Here is a 23,452-nt window from a genome sequence, read left to right as displayed (position 1 = left end):
GTCAAATCCTGCCATTCTTACTGACTCAAAATCCCCATCGAATCTGACAGGAGTTTTGCTCAAGTAAGACTAAGGACAGCAGGATTTGGCTCACAGGATCCTAGCGTCTGCCAAAGCAGTTGTACAGAACAAGGTTTATTCTTAGTAAGTATAATCCAATAAGAATATGTCTGTAGGTGCGTGATAGGCCTAATTTGCCCATCATCTCTCCATCGGTCTATGTCATTCCTGGATTTTAACTTGACAGCTGTATAACTAAACCTGTTTTAAATTACCATCAAATAATTTGCAGAAATTAGCCATCTATTAAAGCCAATGTTTTAAGCACTGACAAAACAAAACTGTAGGGGACTATTTTAAAGTGGTTACTTAGCACAAAGTACTTTCCAATGAAGACAATATTTAGAGAGCATTACATTGATTTTATTTCAAAAGGTTATTGAGCTCAGAAGTATGTGACGTATTCTGTTATTCCTTCTTGGTAGTAACAATGCACTATGATAATAACGTGTGCAATATATGCACATGAAAGTGTGTTTTTGCAAATACATTAACAGCAATATAGGTACATGGCAGGCAACCAAGACTTTAGGAATTATCTCTTTCTATAAAACAGATTAATCAGGTTCCAAGTACGATAGCACAGTTTCTTGGAAGAAATGTTATACGTTTATCTGTTAGTAAATATCTTCAAAATATAACTGAAGAATTAAAACACCCAACGTATACTTCCACTGTGGGCAGGGATTTTCATATGCTTAAAAAAAAGAGGGGTGGATTCTCCTCTTCTGTATGCCGCTATTTGCCGCAGTGCAGTTACAACAACTTCTGCAGATGTGCTCAAGATTTATGTATGTTTAATAGAGAGATAACCCTTTCACTTGTCCTGATGGCACAAAGAACGAGCAAAATATGGGGAGAAGAGGGTACAATGTATAGTTCTGCTGTATTTGGGTGAGACTAACAGAAGATTAAAAAAAAACTGAAAGAAATAAAGCTTTGAAAAGTCATGATGTAAAAGTTTCAATAAAAATGAGAGGATGTCTCCTTATTATTATTTGAATAGTTATCTACTGAAAGAAAGTGAATGCTGTGGCACATTTTCTGTGTTTCAGCTAAGAATAAATGTTCCAGAGAAGATGTACTCCATGTAGATACACCGTCATTCCTTAGCTGACATTTAAGACAGTCAGGAAGAGCAAGTATACTTGAAAAGTGCCTTCACAATAACCGATCAGAACTCTCACCTATCTCTCTTCTTTCCTGATTGCTCTACAGTTGTTGAATGCGTTTGCAGAGAGATAGGTATTGACTTGATCAGTCTTACCTTCTTTCAGCATGCCAACTTTTAGACACTTCATGAAGCGGCAGGCTTGGCAGGACTTGCGTCTGCGCTTTGTGATTTCACATTCGTTTGTTGCTGGGCAGCTGTATTCTATGTTACCTGTGATAGAAAGCCCAGAGAAAAAGAGGCATTCAGAACAAATGATCAACCAATGGAGCAGATATAAGTGTACTTACACCGTTGCTGTTGGGTTTAATTTTGGAATATATGAAGAATAAACAGCTCTACAGAAAGAAAACATCTTTTAAGTAAAAAGAAGCCAAGTTAATGAACAAGATATTTTAATCTAGACAGCAATATGTTAAAAATTATATATATATTTTTATTTTATTTTAAATCTTAATTAATTAAGAATCCATATCTAGATCCACACACAGTCTCAAGCAAAATCCTTCACATCAGTTACTCCTGCTGGTAGGATGTACCAAGCCGGACATATAAAGGCTCCTAACATGAGCACTCTTCATTTCCTGTTGTTTGCAGATGTTGTCAGCCTTTCTCTGGATAGAATACGACAAGGTGACTGTTCTATTTCCCAAAGATCTGGAAGAAATTTTGTAGAACTTCATTCTTCTCCTTCCAGAACAGCAGCACCATCATATCAGACAGGACTTAGCTGCACTGCTATCACTGCCCAGCACATGCCATCACTGCTGCATCAGATCTCCTTGCCTGAGAATGTTCCTATCTGTTTGCTCTTCACATGAAGTTCTTCTATTGAGAGGCATCAGAAACAGGATCATCCTCAGGAAGCTATCAGAACAGCAAAAACTACAGGAGATGCCTTGCCTCTGTTTCTCTCAACCCTCCCTCCGTAAGACCAAGCACAAGCTAGATTCTTAAAAATGAGGCCTCTGTGGCAAAGCACTGATACAAGTATTTTTATTACTGCTAATATATGACAGTAATCCTCAAAAATAAGAAGTCTGAAAATTAATGGGAAGACCATGCATAAATCATTTTCTTTATACTGTTTTCAAATCACATCTTTGGGAATCCAAGTCCAAATGAGAAAGCATCTATTCTCTTTTGTCCGGGTACCACTGCACTCTTCATAAAAGCTTAGCTCAGCTTATTCGTCTGCCTAGCCACGCATCCTCTTGCCCATGACTACATTCAGTATGACAGACTTTGTAGCAGTCAGAAGTTTTATCATGAAACCGACTTTTAAATAAAGTATCTTCCCCATCAGCCTGTCACATCTTGCTTTAAAGGTATTTCTTTACTTTCTAACCCTTTCCCCCTGTGATTAAGTGCATTAGTATCTTAATGAAAATGCATTCTGTTTATTGCCCTCTTGGGAAGCAGGAGGTCATCACACCAAATGCATAAATTGTCATCAGAGACAGTCCGAGCATAATTGCAATTTTGCTGCTCCGTGTTTGCTGCACTCAGGGTCCATCGAAGTCCCCTGAAACATGTGCAGGTTCTAATAATTAGCATAGAGTCTGCCTGGGACCACAGCATTGATGAAATATTTCAGAGTTAATCACACTTTGTAAACACTGATTTATATTGACTACCTTTCTCCAGACTGATGTCTCCTCATTAAATATCACATTAGTGGATTGCAGGATTGCACAAAGACTCAAATGCTCAGCAACTGCTAATTCAACAGGAAGTAATACTTAAACCACTTACATCTATTGAAAATTGGTTAAGTATTTATGATAAAGGCATTGCACAGTAAGTTCTGCCAACAAAACCAACATATTTTGCAGGTTTTATTTCTCCTAAACATGCTGCATGGCTGAAGCAGTAGTGCTGGCAAATAAAATGGATCTTGGCATGGCTGAATACAAATAGGTCTCATTGACCAAACTTAAAACTTCAGTTTAGCACTCTTCCTATTCTTCATCTCCTGAGAAAACAGACCTTTGGTAAACTGAAGGATATGCTGAGTAGGAAATTTGGTAGGATGGATCCTGCAGACCTGCCTTCTCAAATGCATTAACAAAGCTAGGAAAATAATACTTCTAGAAGCATGAGTAACATCTTAAAATGGTAAAGTCTTAAGAAAAAAAAAAAGACATTATCTTCTTACGCTCTAGTGAGACATTATCAGTAAGGCACAACCACTATGCATGGAGATCTTCAAAGCATTTCAGAGATTTTATCTAATTAATTCCATAATATCATAATAATGTATGTACTACCATCCCCAATTACAAAAAAAGAAACATGGAATCAGCTGCGTTTTGCACAAGATCAAAGACAATCTTTCCACAAGGTCATAAGTTATCGTGATCAAAACCAAGACAGAGATTATAACACAGCATGGCGAGTACAGAGGCAAGTAGAACATTCCCTATGACAAAAGTCCAGGAGCTGATATCAAACAGCAATACTGAAAACCAGAAAAATTAAGGAAGACTGCATATTTCCCTAAGAAAACTCTTCTAATCCATACCTGCAATTTCAGCTTCACTCAAGACTCTGTAAACCACAGCAATGGTCTATAGCACGGTGAATCTTTTCCTATCAAATTCAGGCTGCTCTACTTTAAAAATATATATATTTTTACGGCAGATGCTACCTCCTTACTTCTGATGTTAGAAACAAACTTGGAAGATGTTGGAAAGAGTTCTTTCAATGAACTTGGTGGAGTTATGGAAACTGGATTTATTGCTGCAACAACGATTCATATCTTAGCAAAAGCCATGCTTGATCCTCCTAGTGTTTCCAAATTTCAAAATAGGGCTAGAGTGCAATGAGAGTTTAAGGAAACTAAAATTCTGTTACTGTTTCACATATGAATGCAGAATTTTATCAACTATCAGCACAGTTAGACTTTTCCCTACTTCTGATATAGAGATTTTCTTAAAAACAAAAACAAACAAATAAAAAAAACACATAAACATTTGGGATTTTTTAATAGATATGGACATTAAAATATGAGGGCTGCTCTGAAAGTAATGTCTCCTATATTATTATATTGGCTCACAATGTCGGAAGCAATATGGTGGCATGGCAGTAGAGGTTGAACCTTCCCACCAATATCCCATTACATGCGGTAGCCTTGTGACAGATGGCAGCAAAGGGGCAGTATGACAGAATGGTGTCTGACATGGAAGTGCATATGGAGCAAAGCCGTGTCATTGAATTCCTCCATGTGGAAAAAATAGCAACCACTGACATTCATTGATGCTTGCTGAACATTTATGAAGACCAAACAGTGGCTGTGAGCACAGTAAGGTGGTGGGTAATGAGTATCAACAGTAGTGACAGCGAGGTGAAAGACAAGCCACATTCTGGACAGTCACACAGATTTTTACAAACATGCAGGCTTTTATTTACCGCTGGCAAAATTGCACAGCTAATGGTGGTGACTATGCTGACAAAGAGTGTTTTGCAGCTGAGAATTTGCTCTATCAAATAGCGTTATTGTGCTCTTTGTATCTGTTGCTGTTTCTGTGGAAATAAATAGGAGGCATTACTTCCAGATTGACCTACATATACAACACTAAAAATAATGTTTTATCTTCCAAATATTAGTGGATCTACTTTGGTAAAAAAATTAAATTTACTTAGTCATCAGTGCTCTCCTAATTTCTTATTTACTTCCATACAGTTTAGTAAACAGAAATTATTTAAGCGTTTAGCCATCTGTACAACCCAGAAGGATTTAGAAACAAGTACTGTCATGTATTCGCTCAGTGCATGGTGCTAGAGGCTGAAACTGAGCAGCTAGTAACAATACAAGTTTGACCAGTCCTGTCACCAGCTGGAGAGGTTACTGTGTTATACGATGAATGAGATCAACATGGCAGCTTGGAGTCTTTAAAGCGGGCTGACAAGAGTGATAGAGCAATTTATAATATCTTCTGGCTGGTTTTCAGGAAGGACTGGGCACTGATTACTTATTTCAGAGTCTTCTGTACAATTAGTTTGCAGGCAATATAATTTTCTCACTTACTCCTTAATAGAATCTTGCAGCTTGCTGACTGATAGAATAACAGCGGATAAGTAAAACTCCTGCCTGAAGTGCCAGAAGATAATTTGTATATTCCTTTCAGTAGCATAATGGACTTCTACAGTCTGGCAGTTAAAGGGCTGAGTAATGCAAATTAGTATGACGTTTGAAAATAAAAATATATGTCAACTCTTCACTCCCCAACACACTGCCCTGTGCCATAATAATATAAAGAGATTTATGCTCAAGCCCCTTTCCTCTCCTCATTCACTGATGAATATTTCAAAATCTTTTTCTTTTCTGCTAATTTTTTAAATGCTATTATCTCAGTCACAAGATGAGAAAATATTTCCAGCACCCTAAGCCTTTCAAAAGCAACTAACTCACTAAAAATAAAGTCATTTTATCTTAAGGCAGCAAGTTAGCTGCTAAAACTTAACGCTGCATAGCCTGCTCACTATTTTCAGATGCTTCAAACCGTAAGATCTTTGCAGACAGCTCAAGGATAAGTTGGCCAGCACACCATATTTTCCCCTCACCGATGAGGTTCGGAGGTTACCCGGATGAGACATGGGGTCATAGTAAAACTTCAATGATACAAGGACACACTTGATGGCTTTATGAGCCAGGCAACCAACTGGACTTAGCCAAAAGTATCAAGTCCCTTCTAACTATTGCTCGTGCAGAAGAGATTGCAACACGGGTCAGCAGCCTGGGGGCCTCACAGTAACAGGAGGAGTTAGAGCCAGGACAAAGGCCAAGCCACCAAAAGCACAGGCCTCATACCTTGGCCTCTCTCCCAGATGAAGTTCTTGTCATCAGCAGTTACAAATGAGGGATCTCACAGACACCTGACCATGGAGCTGGCTGTAGGAACTGGCTGCCACCTGTGGGACAGGCTGAAACAAAGTTCTCTCTTCCAGAAATACTGACAAGAATAGAAGATGAAGACACCAAAACCTTAGCAGAAGCTTTATTTCCCTTTTTACGCCGTGACTTTTGACATTTTAACACTAAAGACACAAATGGATTGATATGAACTATTGGAATCTGCCCAGAAATCTGTAGATTAAAAGAGATGAGGAATGAAGAGATTCAGGTTGTAAAGAGATATAGGTTGAAAATATGTTCAGGAATAGCTAGAAGACACTTATAAACAGTAGAAGGAATGGTGACATCATCAGTATTGAAATCTGTATTGTGTGGGAATGCACATCCAGAAATAAAAAAGAAAAAATAAGGATACAGGGGAATTAATTATTCATTCTATGTAATAAATTCCATGATATAAACTCCTGATAGAACTGGATTTCACTGTCTATTTATGTCCAATAATGACTCATTTATCTCCCAAACTCTCTCTTTGAAATCCTGCAATCAAGTATCTATATTTAAAAGTGTTATATTTAAAAATCAAGTGTTACCAGTGGCTCCCCTACATAACTGGATTTAAGTTTTTTCTCCAGTAAAGTCTACCCTCCATACCAACATCTTGCTCTGTCTTCCTGGGTCACAGAACCTGCTTTTGAGAACTGACAAATGTGAAAACTCAGGCAGCAGTGATTATGGCAGCAAGCGTTCTGGGAATTAATAAAAGAGAAGTCTTGCAATGAGACAGGAGAAACCAAGCCAACAGAGACTGAATAATGCTGTATTAGGTGATGCCGTGATAAGTAATCTAACCAGAAGAGAAGACATTCAGAGAAACTGAGGAAGAGCAGGTGGTGATAGAACTAAAGAATGATAGGCTGATGGACAAAGAGAGCAAAAGCCCAAAATGGACTTAAAAACACATTTGCTGTTTGTAGGTCTTAGCAAAGATCAGCTGTGGAAAATAAAAATAATTTCTCTCAGGTCAAACTTTCAGTTCTTCTAGACCATGGTCCGTCCCTTGCAGTCAAAACTCAACTGAATTTAATTATGACTATTTTCACAAGTAAAAGTGTTCATTTTGCTAGGATTTCAGAAAAGGGGTCAGACCGAAATGATGTTGGATCTGAACCTAACCAAATCTAGTTTTGGCTGACAAACCCTTAAATGGATTCATGCATTACTGTAGATAGCTCAAGAAATTATGAATTCTATTACACAGTGTCTGTGGCTGATTAAGCCTGAAGATGACAACTGTATTCAATACTTTTCAACTAGACGGATTCAGAAACAGTATTGCATATGCACAGTTTCAGAATGTTCAAAAATTCAGTTCTCAAATGTATTTCCATTCAAAAACTCAATAAATAAATAAATAAAATATGATGGTAGGGCCATATATAATGGCTTATGCTCATGCTTTTGATGCTTGTGCTGCCTTTTCTGTTAAAATAAGAAACCCTGGATAAGCAGCCACTTTTTTAATTGTTCTACACTGTAAGTTAGTACTTGACAAAGGATACTGTCAACTTAAAATTAATACATTTTAATTTAAACAACTATCTTTCAATTGTGTTGCTTAAAGCAAGCCACTATAATACACTACTGAATTACAATCTGTTCAGAACTTTTAAATTGTATTTTCATCACTTTTTCTTGTATTCTTAAAAAGCAATGTGAACAGAGATTTTAGATGAAAACATAAAGTTGATGCTGTTTGTCTGAATGCATGATGTTATTGCACTAGCTGCTTGTTTTAGGTAGACAGATTTCCAACATCATAAAAAACACCATATTTTTCACTATACTACTGATACTAGTAGGGTTTGAATGCCACTTATAAGAGTTCAAGTACCTTTGATTCCCACTCAACTCAGTCTCTACCTTCAACAGGAATCAAGGCCATTTAGATCCTCTCAAGGGAGAATCAACAGCATGAAGCCCTAGCTACTCTACCTTTCTACAGAACTGACTCCCAATCACCTGGGAGTCACCGAAGGGTTGTCCAAGTAAGAAAGACTGAACCATTTGCATTCTGCCCCTACTGATACTCTTTCTAGGCCAATCTTCCAAGATAGCATGGATAATTGCTTTTTTTTTTTTTTTGTCTATGATCACATAGAGTCTAATTTTCTAATTTTTTTTTTAAACTAAATTACTTTCACAGCCGTTTAAAAAAATCATTTCCAAAGACATTAAAATAAATAATTAAAATAAATCACTTGCTAGTTGAGAACTCACATGCTTTTAGCTGCAGGCTAAAATGAGCTTCACTGTTGGGCTGAGGCTTTCAGAAAGTTGTTTATAACAAATAGAGATCCATGGCAATGATACTTAGCACCATATCAGTATAGTTTTAAACTCTCTCTCTCTCTCTCTCTCTCCTTGAGTATTTCTGATATATGTGAAAAAGCCATGCACACATCAGGATCCTCATTCTTATTCCCTAATCTAAATGCAGTGCGTAACATACAACGCTGTAAGGAAAGTAGAGACAGTAAAAGGAATAGGGCCATCTGCATCCTCCTGAATGTCTCTCTGGTTCTCAGATTTCGGTGTGATTATTTTTTATTGTCTCATCTTGTTTGGCTGCCATAGCTACACAGCGACATTACGACAGAACGAAAGACATGTTGGAAGTAATTGCTCAGTAGTCTGGTTGGCCCATAGGCATGGAGAAATAGAGCAAAACGGAAGATACCTATCATTGCTTGCTTGAAATATTCTCTGAAATAAATGCTGATGCACAGACTAACTTATATAAAAAAGGTGAATGATTTAATCAGGTAATGGATTCAGGTAACATTTAGTGTTAGGCTCATTGGAGAGATGCCATCTTGCCACCAGAGACAAAGTCCACAGACCTTTGCACGAAGATGCAAGCCTCCACCCTATTTCTCTATAAAATCTAACCTTAGCTACCAGTAAATATGCTGAAAAGCTGTAAAGTCTTGCTTAATTTTCTTTCATTTCTTCCACAAAAAATGACATTCAATACTATTATGAGAGTTATCTTTGAGAGATGTAAATTAACCTTCTGAAGCCATTTTAGTCACGTGCAACTTAGAATCAAACTTTATGTTGCCCACCTGAAATGTCACCTTACCTGAATTAATATAGCTAGGTCTAACTTCCCTGATTAAAACTTCCTGATTATAAAAAAAATTATTAACCGTGAAGTGTTTGTAGATTACAGATCAAATTGGTACAAGTAAAGGGTAAACAGTGAAAAGAAGGTTGAAAAGCCTGAACGCTAAAGGGATTAAAAATAACTTTGAATATTCAAAAAAAGTAAAGAGAGCACTCCTAGACAGCATACTCTTCACCTAGATCCTACACTGGGCAGGATTTGAGGACCACAGGAACCACACTACTACAGAATTGCAGCACTGAGAGCTTTTAGGCTATCAGCATGAAACGAAATGATTTTTCGTTTGGCAGATTTGGTCTAGTTCACATAACGGTATGGTGGCCAAAAGTATTTCCAGGATGGAATATTTCTTTGCTTCTGTTAGGAGATGTGGACAGGCAATGACTTGCAGGGATAAAGGTCTTAAATGAGATAGTTGAGGGTAGGATTGAAAGGCTTCTTACTACTGATGCTTTACCCACCCTGCGTATAAAAAGACTACCTAGCCTGTATTTTTTCCTCAAAAAAAATAAATATGTAAACAAAGGAACCAAAGGCCTTGAGCTATGACTACAAACTATGCAAAAATATTTTAGCTTTTGTGGGGTAAATTCAAGCACTATTCAAGGAAATAAAAATAAGCCGTGACATTTTTGCAGCACGCCTTACTAGGAAGGCAATGTATCAATACCTAGGACTTTTCATGATGCCTTTTCAAGCAAGTTTGAAGACAATAATACTAAAGAGTCTAAAGACAATAATCCTGAAGAGCTGGAAGAAAGCTGTCTAGATGGAGGTCATTCTTTCACAGAGAGAAAAACTGAAATAAAACATAATAGCAAACTTACGCCCACCGTCCTTCTACTGAAGGCAAGAGAACTATTTCAGTCTACTTGCAGAAACGTTTAAGCTCAAAGAACTAAGTAATTACATATCATTAATGCAAAATATGTACTTACTCGTCTTTATAATAACTGAGCAAGTAAAAATGATTAGAAATGTATTTACACTAAATATTCACTACAAAATATATGGTAAGTACTACAAGACCTCTGTACTGAACACGAGATTTTACACCCAGCTGACAACTGAAAATCCTTTTCTCTTTTTTTTTTGTTGTTGTTGTTGTTGTTGTTGTTTTAATGAAAGCTTAGAGATTCAAGATAATACAGTGAACAGCAAAATCTGTGGAGAGACCCTAAAAATCAATGGACCTGTAACTATTTTTAGGCCATGCTATTTTCTACTATCCCTGACGCTAAGCCAATTTTGGGGAGATTTGGCTGTGTGTGTGTTTCTGTGAGACATCTGAAATCAGCCATCACGTAAATTATCCCAGAAGCAAACTGAGAGCTGCAGCTGAGTATGAGGCTGAGCAGAGAGAACATCCAGTTCTCTCAGCCCTTATATGTCACAAGGGGGGGGCAGAACGTCATTAGAATCTGCTATGACCTAAGATCACACTGATTTTGCATTGTCAGCTGTTTTGTGTGTTTTTTGTTGTTGTTGGGTTTTGTTTTAAACCATATGATTTCTATTTTTTGTTACCAATTTTTATCATTAACTATGCATTCTTTATCACAGCACCAAGTTTAAATATTTCAGTGCTATGTTAAACAATTTATATTCAGAACAGAAAAAAACTCCTCTCCTGTAATTCAAGAAAACATTCATTCCATTTTCCTTTTACTTTTATGAAAACGACCAGGGATTGCAAGAGGCATGAAGGAGGAGAAATCTGTCAGCCAGAAATGGACAGTTTTTAGGCTAAATTTCTATCATCTGAAAGGAAACGACAACCTCCATTATCTCTTACAACAGGTGTACAGTCTACACTATAGGAAAACTGACCTGCTGTAAGAGGCTACCTATATCTCGTGATGTGCTTCCTGCCTGCCTGCCTTATGTAAGATGCCGGTGGTGAGCAGACACTGCGCTGGTTCTCTGAACAGCTGCCTGTGGCTTTCACCTACTGAGATCTGACAAGGCTCCCTTGAAATGGAAAGAATGGAAAGAATCCCATTGACTTAGTGGAAAGGACATCAGGTCTGACATGAACACAAGATCTGTTTCACAGTCACACTTTGTCAGCTCAGCCTTGCTCTCACTGAAGTCAGGGTAGTTTTGCCCATGACCTCAACAGGAGCAGCACTAACATTCTGCAACTCTGAGCTGATTTAGTAACTTATGAATGATAAGGCAAGAAACGTCTGGTAAGTGAAACATTCCTTTTCACTGAATCTATAATTATTTACATATCACAACTAAATTATTAAGGTTTAAAATAAACAACACTTAATTAAGATAAGCTATTCTTGCATTGTAGTTAGAATATTTAACTCTCTTTATTCTGCTTTACTACCCTGTATTTATAAATCTCTCTTTCTTTCCTATTTTCTTATTTGCACTTATTCAGCTATCAATTTGTTTTAAAAACAAACAGAACAAGAAATTGCTGTGAACCAGGAAGCAGGAAAATGGAAGGAGAGAATGACCTCTACAAACACTAAGTTCTGTCATTCATAGCAAATCAGACTCAGGAACATTTTTCCTCATGCAAGCTTGAAGGTAGAACTTGTCTATTCAAACCATAAGGAGTAGCTTTTTCTTATGTACTTCTTGTCATTAAACACAAATGATGGCTTGATTCACCAAAAAATGTGTAGCTTCCACTATTTCAGACAGTATCTGAAAACTCTTAAGCCTGCATCAGTTGAATCAGCACCATTTCTGAAGAAGCTACCATGACGTTATGATGGTAACATACCTCCTATTCTTAGTATCTTTGTTACTGCTTTTCCATTCAATGCCAGGTTTTGCCTCACTGCATTTTTTTTTTTTTCGGCCTTCACAGCACCATCACCTGCTGATGCAGCTAGTGCTCTAACCCTGCTGAGATGTTTTGCGCAGCTGCCAGTTCTAACTTGAGCTGTGTGGCCAAGTCCAGGTTGCTAATCTGGAGAATGACGTCTCTGTCTTGTGCTTCCATGCCCAGAAACTTGCTGTCTGTGGCGTGGTGTAAAATTGCAAGCTATATATTACAGCCAGAAGTCAATGCTTTATTCAGTTAGAGATTTTGATGCATTTTCTGATGCTCTAAATACAACTAAAATCATCATGCATTAATTCAGTCCTGTAGAATAGCTATTATGCAGCAATTAAATGCCATTTATAAAATCAAAGTTGCTAGCTGAAGTTGCCACTTGAAATTTAGCAGCCACAAATACAAATTTCTTCACTGAGAAGATTTTTGACCTTTCCTGAAAATGTTCTTGAAGGTCGTATGACATCAGGTTTAAAAAACAAACAAAAAAACACTTTTTGAACCCAAGTAACTAGAAATTTCTGAATGTATGTTTATTAAATAAATCGCAAACTTTGTAAAAATCAGCTCCTTTATAACAACAGAGCTCTGCTGTTTCTTTCCGGTGACAGTATGGGCATCGTGAAATGGCTCTTTTATTCTGGTAAAAGGCCCAAATCCCTCAGAGTAGTGGATTTGGTATGCTTACAACAATTAGTTGCGGAGAGTAAAATGATAAATTAAAAAAAAATAATCTTAGCAATGGCTGAGTTTAAAAGAAAACATTATTTTTGTTTATTTACTGTATATGAAATGTGGAAGCAGTATATTTTAAAAACTTTGATCAAATGTTTCAAATCTGGAGCCATATGAAATTGCAAATTGGAACTAACTTTACTCTCTTTACTACAACTCATTTTTTAAAAAGCAAAGCATACCACCAGGTTGCAGTGTCTTTCCTGAGGATTCCAGGTGCTCAGCAACTATGAAAATCAAGCAGGTTTTATTGAGGAGCTTAAATTTGGACTTAGCAACCTAATTTTAGTCTCTGAAGTTTGAATTTAATTTAATGTGACACTATATTCTTGTACGGGCCAAGCTTGTCCTCATGTTCTTTAAATAAAGCACCTTCAATTTTACTTGAAAGGATGATATCTAAATGAAAGTAGAAGGTTATTTTGTCTCCACTGGTCCTGTAGCTAGAACAAGTGGTTGTGCAAATTATTCCATTCAAACTAATTTATGCCAAAATATGTGGCATATTTGTAACAGGTATCAAGAGCAGATTAACACAAGGTACTCGGCAGAGATCAAAAGCTGTCAACTTACTGTCCTTAAAATGTGATCTTACAGGCCATTTGGTGAACCTGTTGAAGCCACAGTATATTGTACGGGTGAAAGGCCACTTTATTAATAGTCTGACACTAACAAAACACTACAACATTACATTTTGTTCCATTCTTAAATGCACTAGTGCTTTGATAAAGATATTCGGGATTTTTGTAGGAATTTAAGTATGGTAGTGGTATAGCTAGGAGCAAAACCCAAGCATAATCTGTGTGTGCCACAAGGTGTGTTCAAGAGGTATCCACAACAACCTTAAAAAAAAAAACAATCACTTTTCGTGGCAGCATTGATGAGAATCCATGAAGAACTCTGTCAGAAGAATTAACTGAATACGCACTGGATGGCTCTACTATTTTTGATAGGCAAAATAAACATAACAATGAGTTTAAAATGACGGAGCTCACAACGAAGCACAAAGGGGCTTTTTCACAAATAGCATCTGTAGGACTAAACACTACGAAGAGTCAGAAGCTATGGTTTGAAGTTGTAACATCATTTAATCAAGGACTGTACTGCTTCACTTTGAACAGAAGAAGGAAAAGATGTTTAAAGAATCACCAACCTTGAATTGTCCTCTTGAAGAAAGCCTTGCAGGCCTCGCAGGAAGCCACTCCGTAGTGGTACCCTGATGCAATGTCACCACACACCAAACACAGTCTTTTGGGCATCGAGTTCAGCATATATTCACATTTGGTCTGTGAATCTTCAGCAATGGTACTGGAGCAGTCATCGTACCGTTTCCTGACAGGCCCGTTGCCCCCAAGCCCCGTGGCTGAAGGGTAGAGGGGAGGTGAGTCCAGCCCATTCTGATGCCCATTCATGGTGGAACTGTAGCTCCCGCTGGCGTCTGAGGAGCCACCGGGGCTGTGGTGGTTGATGCTGTCCGTCAGAGAGGCAGGACTCGACGGCTCCGTCTTGATGTACGACGAACAGCTAGAATCAATGTGTCGATCTTTGCTTGACATTCTGCAGAGAAGCCTGGAGCAGGGAGAGAGAGAAAGGAATCTGTGTATTAAAGACAGTGCTCGCTTGGTCTGCTCTGGAAGGGTTAGGGACTGCACATCATTCATTCATTAGTCAATACCTCTTGTTCTACATGAAGGTAATCAGCATAAGGGCACGACAGAGCTTTGTCAAAGCTCCAGACAGGCAGTAAACAAAAACTTTAAGAGACCAAACCCATCTGTTGTCCCCTCTACCTGCCCTCTAGGTTACATGTCAACTTCAGATCAGCTCTAAATTCTGAACTTGTTGTCCAGGGAGTCAAAACATCCTGAAATCCCATTAGACTACTAAAATATTACATTTCTTTTTCCACCAGCACTTTTTGTTCTGTAAATTCTATCATTATCAGGAACAAGTATTTTCAAGTTTGAGCACATATAAGTTTAGCTCTTTGATTAATATTTGTCAACACACTTGAATAAAACATGTATCCATCATCCATTGAACTGATCTCAGAATTGAAGAGCATGTCTCCCACAAGCTTTTTTTCTTTATTAATACTGCTTTATTATATATATAGCTATTTAGTAACCGAGTAGCACATCAACTGGGGACTCTAACAAGTAATTAAGGCTGGACTCCATTTTCACAAAATCTAAGTGAAATGATTAATCAGCTCTGGCTGCAATTACTTTCTAGCCATTATCCTCAGACTAACCAGTAATAACTACCCCAGCATCCCATATATCTGCAGCTCTATAGGATCTGACATTTTACGTGTTCCATTCTTGGATTAAAGAAATATATTAGAGGAAATTTTAGATAGAAGTTTTGTCTTTCAGAAGGTGAGATTCTATCTCAGTTCTCACCTTTTCAGAATTAAGCATCTGAAACAAAATCATAAAACGTTTGAGCCAATAAATTAGCACTTTCTACAGGGGAAAAAAAAATCCTGTACATTCCGTGCCCGTGTTTGATATTTTTAAATTCATTTTAGAAAAAATAAAGAACAAAAATAATAATCTGAAAGCTCTGAATCAGATACCATCTTCATTTTCTACAGCTGTGATTATGAGACCACAGTTGCAAATGGCCTACCCAGCATTTTCCTGACAGTAGCGTCTGAAGCTGCCAAGTACAGATGACAGTTATGAGCATTTCTCTAGAATCATTTTCAGCAGAAATGCAACTACTCTGTAAGGCCACCCACCTGGGGGTAAAGATTCATGATTTCAAAGGAAATGCTTGAGTACAGACAATCTGACACAGTAACTTTCTCAAGTCAGTTTTGAGATTTTGACATCACTCATTCAACATTTAGCACATTAAATATAAATGCATACATGTTAAATGTATATGTACTTCGTACATACTATTTTTTACTTCAAGCTCCAGAATCAAATGGAAACCAATAGAAAATAGACATAAATCCAGAGACTTGTCATATTTTCCAATGAGTGTAATCAAGATCAAAGCCTGACCATTCCTCACAAGTATTTGCTTAGGATAAGATTTACGATAAAATCAGTGCCCATCAGAATTATTTAGGATCTCTCCATCACTGTAAATTTTACTGGAAAATACTACTAAAAATGAGCTAGATGTGAATCTGGATAGCGGCCAGATTGATGTGCAGAAATCTCACCCCCAAACTTAAGATCCGTACTTATTTGGGAAGGTGGAAGGAACGTGCTGTCTGGTGTCAGCAAATAAGCCAAGGAAACGGGAAGGTTAAAGCTGTGGAAATATCTTATTACACTGGACCACCTGCTTGTGTTGTCCTTTCCTCAAGAACTGGAGGGGGGGAAATCCCCTTGCCAGCCTGCGGTACCGTGTGCCTTTTCTTCTGCATCTGCTGCCTTGTAGCCGTCACTGTTAATGAGTGCTGTAATTAATAGATAGCTCTCTCTTGTCTCTCTACTTGCACTCCAGGCTAAGCACTTTTCTCAAGTCAACGTTTGAAAGAAAGCGGGTCGGCGCTGACTTACAGCAGCTCTGCAAATTCCTTTTAATTTAGAGCACTTACACCACCACTCCACTTATTACCTTTTAATTACTGGACCGCTCTCACATACATTACGATCTTAGACTGGAGTTAGAAGTTATTAGGGTACTAAAACACGGTGTCGCACTGTCTCTCTCTCCTCTTTCTTTGACACAATTTTATACAGCCATGATTAAAATTATCAATTAACTTTCACGTTCCAACAACTTATTTTTTATGTTGTTTCTCTTTACACTAACAATGAGGTCCTTTTTATTGAATAAACAGGTACCCGGTGATCTTCTCTTTCCCCTCCTGTCCACAGGACAAGACTCAAAGCAAGAGACCTGTTGCGTACTGCCTCTTGTGCCCAGTTTGATGGAACGTTCTTGTCTCTCTAAACCCTCCTTCTGTTTTTTGTTTTTGTTTTCTTTTTTTTATTTGTGCAATAGTAAGTTTGAAAGTCACCCTCCACTTCCTAGAAAAGCCATTTGCAATTAATTAGTTGTCCAAATGTATTGGTTTTAGCCAGTGCGGAAGCAGCTGCCTCCACTCAAAGCAGCCAGAACCAAAACACAGTTAAAGTTTTGAGAGCACGAGCACGCACTAGAAGCTCTGTGCAGGCTGAAGCCTGCCTGCTGATGCTCCTGGAGCAGTGCATTCTGGTGTTGACCAAGATATGGCTGCTTCAAGCTGCAGCTTCCAAAGCACAGGCCGGCCTGCTGCAGGATGGCAAGGTAAGGCCCATAAAACGTTAACCGTTCCATGGGAAGCAGAAAACACCAGCCAAGGACTCAAGGAGAGAAAGTTTCTCTGTCCTAGAGCAGGGAATGAGGGGAAGGGCTATGCACCCATGAGTAGCACCAGCATCCATCACCCTGCTCTGCTGCTGCCACACCACGGCTGAAGAGGCTGAGGAGGCCCTGCGTGGATGGCAGCTGGGGCCACCATCACGTCACCAACCCAGCTCCTGGAGCAGTGCCTAGGCTACAGCCCCTCCCTCCGCTCCTCCTAATTACTACTTAGCTCGTTACCCTGAAGAATTCCTAGACACCACCACATTATAGTCTAAAACTACAGTCGGAGCTTAATTCTCCCTTCCTCTCTCTGTCTGAAATTCTACAGCTCTATTATTCAAGCCTGAAATATTCACAACTATCTATAAATTCAATTGTCAGCCAGTGGATTTTATTCTAAACCTCACTTCAATCTAAAATTAGAGGCACTAAAATTCACATTAACTCTAAGAGGAATGTAGTGAATAAGACTTTATTTCAAAAGAACACCTTTTTGTCAGAAAGAGCTATTTTCAAGATGATGGCTTTATCTGCATTCAAAGAGAATAAGCCCAATTCCACATTGTGCTGTTAATGCAAAATTTTTAGGTCACATTGGATTAATAAAAATCTAAATTTAGTTAAGGTTTATGAATAGAAATAACATGTGTCATATAAAAACGTGCAGTATTTATTTTAAAGCCTTGGTGGGGTTGTTTTTTTCCTTTACTATATTTTACGGCAAAGCCACCGCAGCTCCAGGGAAGTTTTCAAACAACCAGGAATGCTCGGGTGAACTTTGAGGAACTGCAGGGAAAGCAGCTGATGGGCTCCTGAATCATTCCGTGTTTGTACGCACAAGGAACTACACAGTGCTTCAAACTGCTAGTAATACGCAGTATGTGGTACAACTCCTCATATCCTTGCTAAATTCACTTCCTGACTTCTGTCTTTGAGTGAGACCTGAAGCCAGTTTCTGCTGGTAGAAAAGGACACCGATGGAGCACTTCAAAACCCAGCCCTGCTTCAAAGTGGCCTTAAACAATAGCGAACAAATTGTATGCCGCGTGCTTATGGAAGGTTGAATATATTAAGAATTCATTAATGCAATCACATTCATATTTCCATCTACCTGCCACGTTGCTAATGATATTGACAGCGCTGACACTAGCTAAATCAGTATCAATATACAAGCAGAGTGCAAAAATTAACCACATCTGATTAGAGCATATAGCCTTAAAAAAAGAAAGTCTTCCCATTTGAGTCGTATGTATCCGTGCATACAATTGGTTCAGCAAATTGTTTTTCCCTTATTGTCAATGCCTAAAGGAGGTCAAAAAACCCAAGACAGTACTTCTTAATCTGCAAGCATATTTCAGGAACAAAAAGCTCTGCTTACAGTATCATTCACTGTTTCAGAGCTGTACTGGTGGCTTCAGTGAGAGCAGTAATTAGTCACAATAATTACAGTGAGCACCTTTATTATAAACCAGCACAAAAGCCCACTTTTACCTGCACATGAAGTTCTCAGTTCTTCTCTTGAAAAGAGAATTGCTCTATTTCCATAAAGGCCAGGTTCTTACCAGCTGACAATTTTACTGACAGCTACTGGTGGGAGCAGCAGCGAGGCAGATGTCATTATTGCACAGAGCACCTACATGTGCATAACAGGGCCATCCACCTGATGTTCCTTGGGCATGGTCCTCTAACCCACATGCATGAAGATCCAAAACATCTCACCTTCTTATCCTCACCTTTCGGCTGCAAAGAACCATTGCCTATAAGTAAGTCCATGTGAGAAGCCAACAGCAGAGTGAGGGATGGAGCCCAGCTCCTCGCTCTGACCATGAAGACCACACTTCCTCTTAAATACTATGCTCACTTTCAGAATCTGCACCAAAATCAATAGGGAGCTGCAAGACACACTGCAGTCATTCCCACACCTGTATCTCTGAACGCAGGAGGAAAAGAGACCTGTGTGGAAAGGAATGGCAATGCAGCATCTTGCACAGATGCTTGTAACAGCCCAAGCAGGTCCCATGCAGGAGCCACGGTGCAATCTCGGCCACGCTGCTTTGCATCAAGCTTTATTTTTTTCTGCTCAAGCTAATTGCACTCCACTAAAGTGGCAAAATGTGAATCACTTAGGAGGAAAATGGGCACCAGCTGCTATTGTCAGAGAATGGAGATGCCAAAGAAAAGGCAAGTGACTGAATGAAGTGTCATGTCAGAAATCAACGGTGCAACGTGTGATTTGAGAAAACATGACTACTTTGCAGAGACAGGGTGTCATTATGGCATCACAGTAATACGGTGCTTTGACAACTGCTGGCTCTAACATATCATCATTGCATTAAGGTGCACTGGCTTAGTTGGGGGAAGGAAAAGAAAGGATTTCTTTTTTAATAAGAAATATTGTAAGGTCCACTTGGTTAACCTAGTGGATGAGATCATTAATTGCAACTATTGCTAATCTCATTCTGGGCATGCACAAACAAAACTGTCACTACATACCAGGTCTTCGTTAATAAACACCCACGTACAACCATGTAGCAGAATATTCTGCACCAGATGGAATGGTGGTGGCTTTGTATTTATATACATATACTTTTTTTAACCATTGAATTTGTCATTGTTTCCTGTAATTTCTTCTTTTGTTTCTGTTTTCCTGAAGCCCTCACCATGGCAAGGTGAAGAGCTGCAGCAGCTGCTGCAGTCAAAGAGGCAACACCACCTGCAGCCCTTGCCCAGCTCCCAGCAGCAGTGACAGAGGAGCGCCCATCACTGTGCCGGCCTGCAGGCAGCCCAGGTCTTCTGCAGCACTCTCTGCATGCTCACTTGGAGTTGTGCAAAGCAATCCGAGCCTTCACATTTGCACCTCACCAGAGCCTGTTTTCTAGGTTGCCTTTAAAAACGGAGATTTCCTCAAGTAACTTAAAAACACCTTGGAAATGAGGGGGAACTGTTTTAACACTCCTCCTCCAGGTATAAATATTTGTTATTGCTTCCCTTTCTATTTCAAGCTGATTCCCTCTGCTTCCTGGTTGATAAACTTTGTTAACAAGAAGGAAATGATCCTGAGATACCCCAATGTGTTGCATATTATCGCTGTTGACAGCTCCTGCATTTAAGGCTTACATCTGATGCAACAATGCATACTACTATCATTTATCTTGAGCTCATTTCCTCAGCCCTATTTCCTCCGAGGGTGAGCATCTCTTGTTTAGAGCTCTAAATACTGCAAGTGAGCAACTGGCAAATCAATAAAACTCTTAAATGCATAATAATACTGCGTAATTACTTACATGATGTTTGCATAATTAACTGTCTGAGGTGCTCCGTGGTATAATGGATACTCAGAGTACGGAATAACCCATACGCCTATAAAACACATACTGTTTATATGAACAGAAATTACGTTTAAAACTCTCATTCTAATAATCCAAATCAGGCCCTGGCACTACGTGACAGAAAGCCTTCCTCTCCTGCCAAGCCTAAATCAATTCTTATGGCATTACTTCGTAACTAACGTGATATTTCACTGATGATGACTATTATCCTGATTACTAGGAAGTAATGTAGTAACAGCAAAAATACACTTAGATTAAACAAACTACTGCTATTTAATCAATATTATTGAGACAAACTAAGTGTTTTAATAAGTCTGTATAGATGCACTAATGCAGGTTTAATTAAATGCATCCTTAGACGTGCACAAGCTCTGCAGCCTACAGCTCCTATGATTTGACAGACTGGAACATAACTCTTCTGAATTTAAAAGCAGAAGCACTTAAGAGCCAACAGCATTTAAATCTTTCCATGCTACAGAATGACTGTTCTTTTCATCAGGTACTTTCTGGAGAACAAAAAGTAAACAGAGAAGAAAAATTAAAGGCCTTGCACCTTTGGGCCAAAGAACCAGACACCTGAAGAGGTGCCAGCCCTCAGTAACACAGCTGCCAGTGCATCCAATATATGGCACTGAAGAACACACCTCCAAACAAAAATATCTCCAACTGAGAAGTAAAAAAATAAAGCTGAGAGGAAAATCGCAGAACTGACCTTTAAGTTTGCACACATGTAAGAAACAAATATCCTGTTAGCTGTTATGCACTACCAACAGACCACTGCCACAGAAAGCCTCCTGCAGAAAAAACAACTTCTACACATGTCATCTATTTCATGTGGAAAGAGATGCTCTTTTCTATATGCTCTGATGAATCAGCTCACAAATACCCCCCCCCCAAAAAAAGGGGGGAGGGGGAATACTGAAAGGAAGACAACACAAGAAGTGGACAGCACTTTACACTGAAAGCATTCTGGGAGTTCCACAGAAAAGGAACATACAATATTGTCTACGTATATATATATGCATCAAAATTATGACATATGTATGTCATTTTAGACATCTATGACTCAACTTAAACATCAGTAAATACTTCATATTCCTACTTGATTTTTAGGTTTCTCTTGTTTCTAATGTTTCCACAGTTAGACCGGGGCTGTGGTTTGTGCTTACAGCTCATTAGAACACAGGATTTCAGACTCACCATCCCCTGCTGACTGGCCCCTAGCATCCTAACAGCCCCCAGCTGTGCTGCTATGGTACATACAGTGGCTCACATGACTCAGCTCTTCACAGCCTGCACACACGGTGTCAGAGTTCCTGTGCCCAGCTTATAAGAAAGGCTGCAATGTGACCATTAGAGAGGTGGCCAAGGCTGATGATACAAAAATCAGTCTATTGATCAGAAGAGTAAGATTTTATCACTCTATATTTTCAAACTGCAGACTAACGCTTTCAATTCGCAGCACGCATTGGAAGGGAGTGACATCTCTGTTTAGGGAGCCTGGTGTTTTCAGTGCTGGAGCCCCACTGCATGGAGGATGCACTCCATGGGAGCAGGTGGAGCCCACCTGCTGCCTCCAGCCCCAGGGGACGTGGTGAAGTGTCGAGGAGTCATCTGATCATTAATTGTGGGGATTCTCTTCTTATTAAGGGAACTCAACTGAAGTAGCAAGCAAAAATCAAATGCTACATTCAGCTACTTCAAGGGAGAAAAATACAAAACTATGAAAATATGCAGAGATTTATTCAAGAACATAACAGGCTTTCTAAAGAGGGATTATTTTGAAACGATTACAGCATCAAAAGCAGTTGCTCGGCCCAGTCAGTAAGCCAGTATCACAGATCAGAGACACACAGCTGCCACTCAGCACTTCCCAAAAGGAAAAAGGATGACGAAAAATGCCTTCAGTCTCAAGACAAATTTTGTATCGTGAGATTTTCCTCAATTTCTGTCAGCATTTCCCTTCCCTCAAAGAGGCAGTGCGTAGGTGTGTGCATGCCATGTACCTGCCTCCTACCCAGCTCCCTCCGTGATTTTCTCTGGATCTATAACAGGAGAATGATAATTTGCTAGCCAAATTGCAGGAGCAATTAGAAAGAGTACCAGGAATAGCAGCAGGGAGCCAGAGCTTGCAGGGCTCGGGACTCAAACTTAAGAGGCAGAGATCTTCGCCCTGCCCCAAGCCCAGCCACCAGCACCAGTCCCCCCCACGCGGCCACAGAGCTACTTGGGGAGCTGGGAAATGGTGTTTGCCTGCAATCAGCCTTTAAGTGAATGTTTGTCCCAGTGTGCTACACCACGCTGTCAGCTAGCAGCGGGGAGCCGCCGAGTTGTTACTACATTTGATTTGACTGCCAGTAGGAAGCTTTATTTCTACCAACTGTTCATTGCCAGCTCTATGGATCTTCTCTAACTTTGAGAGATTTTTATTTATTTATTTTTTAAATACAGTCTATTATTTTGCTCTGAGTGTATGGCAGGAGAAGCTCCCCATCACTATGCATCACAGCAGTCTCTCCACTTGTACTTGCTGCCACAAACACCAAGCAGTAATTGCATTAAGGCACCTGTAGCGTGGTCCTGGCACACACCAGAAAGGCAATTTTTACAAGTGAACACCCAAAGGGGAGGTGCCACAATGGATATTTACGCAAGCCAACTGAAGCAGGGCAATTTCCTTCTGATTTTTTCCTGAGAAATGTGGGATTACAGCCTGGGTGATAAGATGTGAAGAAAAGCCAGGAGGGTTTTCCTTCCCTAGAGACTCTCCAGGTCTCCACATGCTTCCGAGCAGAGCCTTCAGGAAGGTCTGTATTTGCTTGTCTATTACTCACATCTATCCCAAAAGGTTTCTCCTCCATCAAACAAGATCCTACAACTTTAAGGGTTGTTTACAAAGCTTCCTCTCCCTACACAATAATGATGATTTTGATAATTAGGATCTAATTATAATGGATCTGACAACAACTTCCAACAACGAAAAGCATCT

General features: G+C 39.2%; 1 protein-coding gene across 28 annotated transcripts in view; it reads right to left on the bottom strand.

Annotated features, from left to right (window-relative positions):
• Nucleotides 1-23,452, bottom strand: part of ESRRG (estrogen related receptor gamma) — a 384,103-nt gene that overhangs the window by 106,045 nt on the left and 254,606 nt on the right. For all 28 annotated transcript variants that reach the window (XM_046938786.1, XM_046938779.1, NM_001396735.1 and 25 more), the window contains 2 exons: nucleotides 13,971-14,386; nucleotides 1,328-1,444 (listed from right to left, as the gene is read on the bottom strand). In XM_046938786.1, coding sequence (XP_046794742.1) covers nucleotides 1,328-1,444; nucleotides 13,971-14,386 — 533 coding nt within the window. The remainder of the gene's footprint in view (nucleotides 1-1,327; nucleotides 1,445-13,970; nucleotides 14,387-23,452) is intronic.

This window comes from Gallus gallus, chromosome 3, assembly GCF_016699485.2.
Source record: "Gallus gallus isolate bGalGal1 chromosome 3, bGalGal1.mat.broiler.GRCg7b, whole genome shotgun sequence".
Taxonomy (NCBI): Eukaryota; Metazoa; Chordata; class Aves; order Galliformes; family Phasianidae; genus Gallus; species Gallus gallus.
Note: the sequence above shows the minus strand (reverse complement) of the source record. Positions and strands in the feature narration are given on the sequence as shown.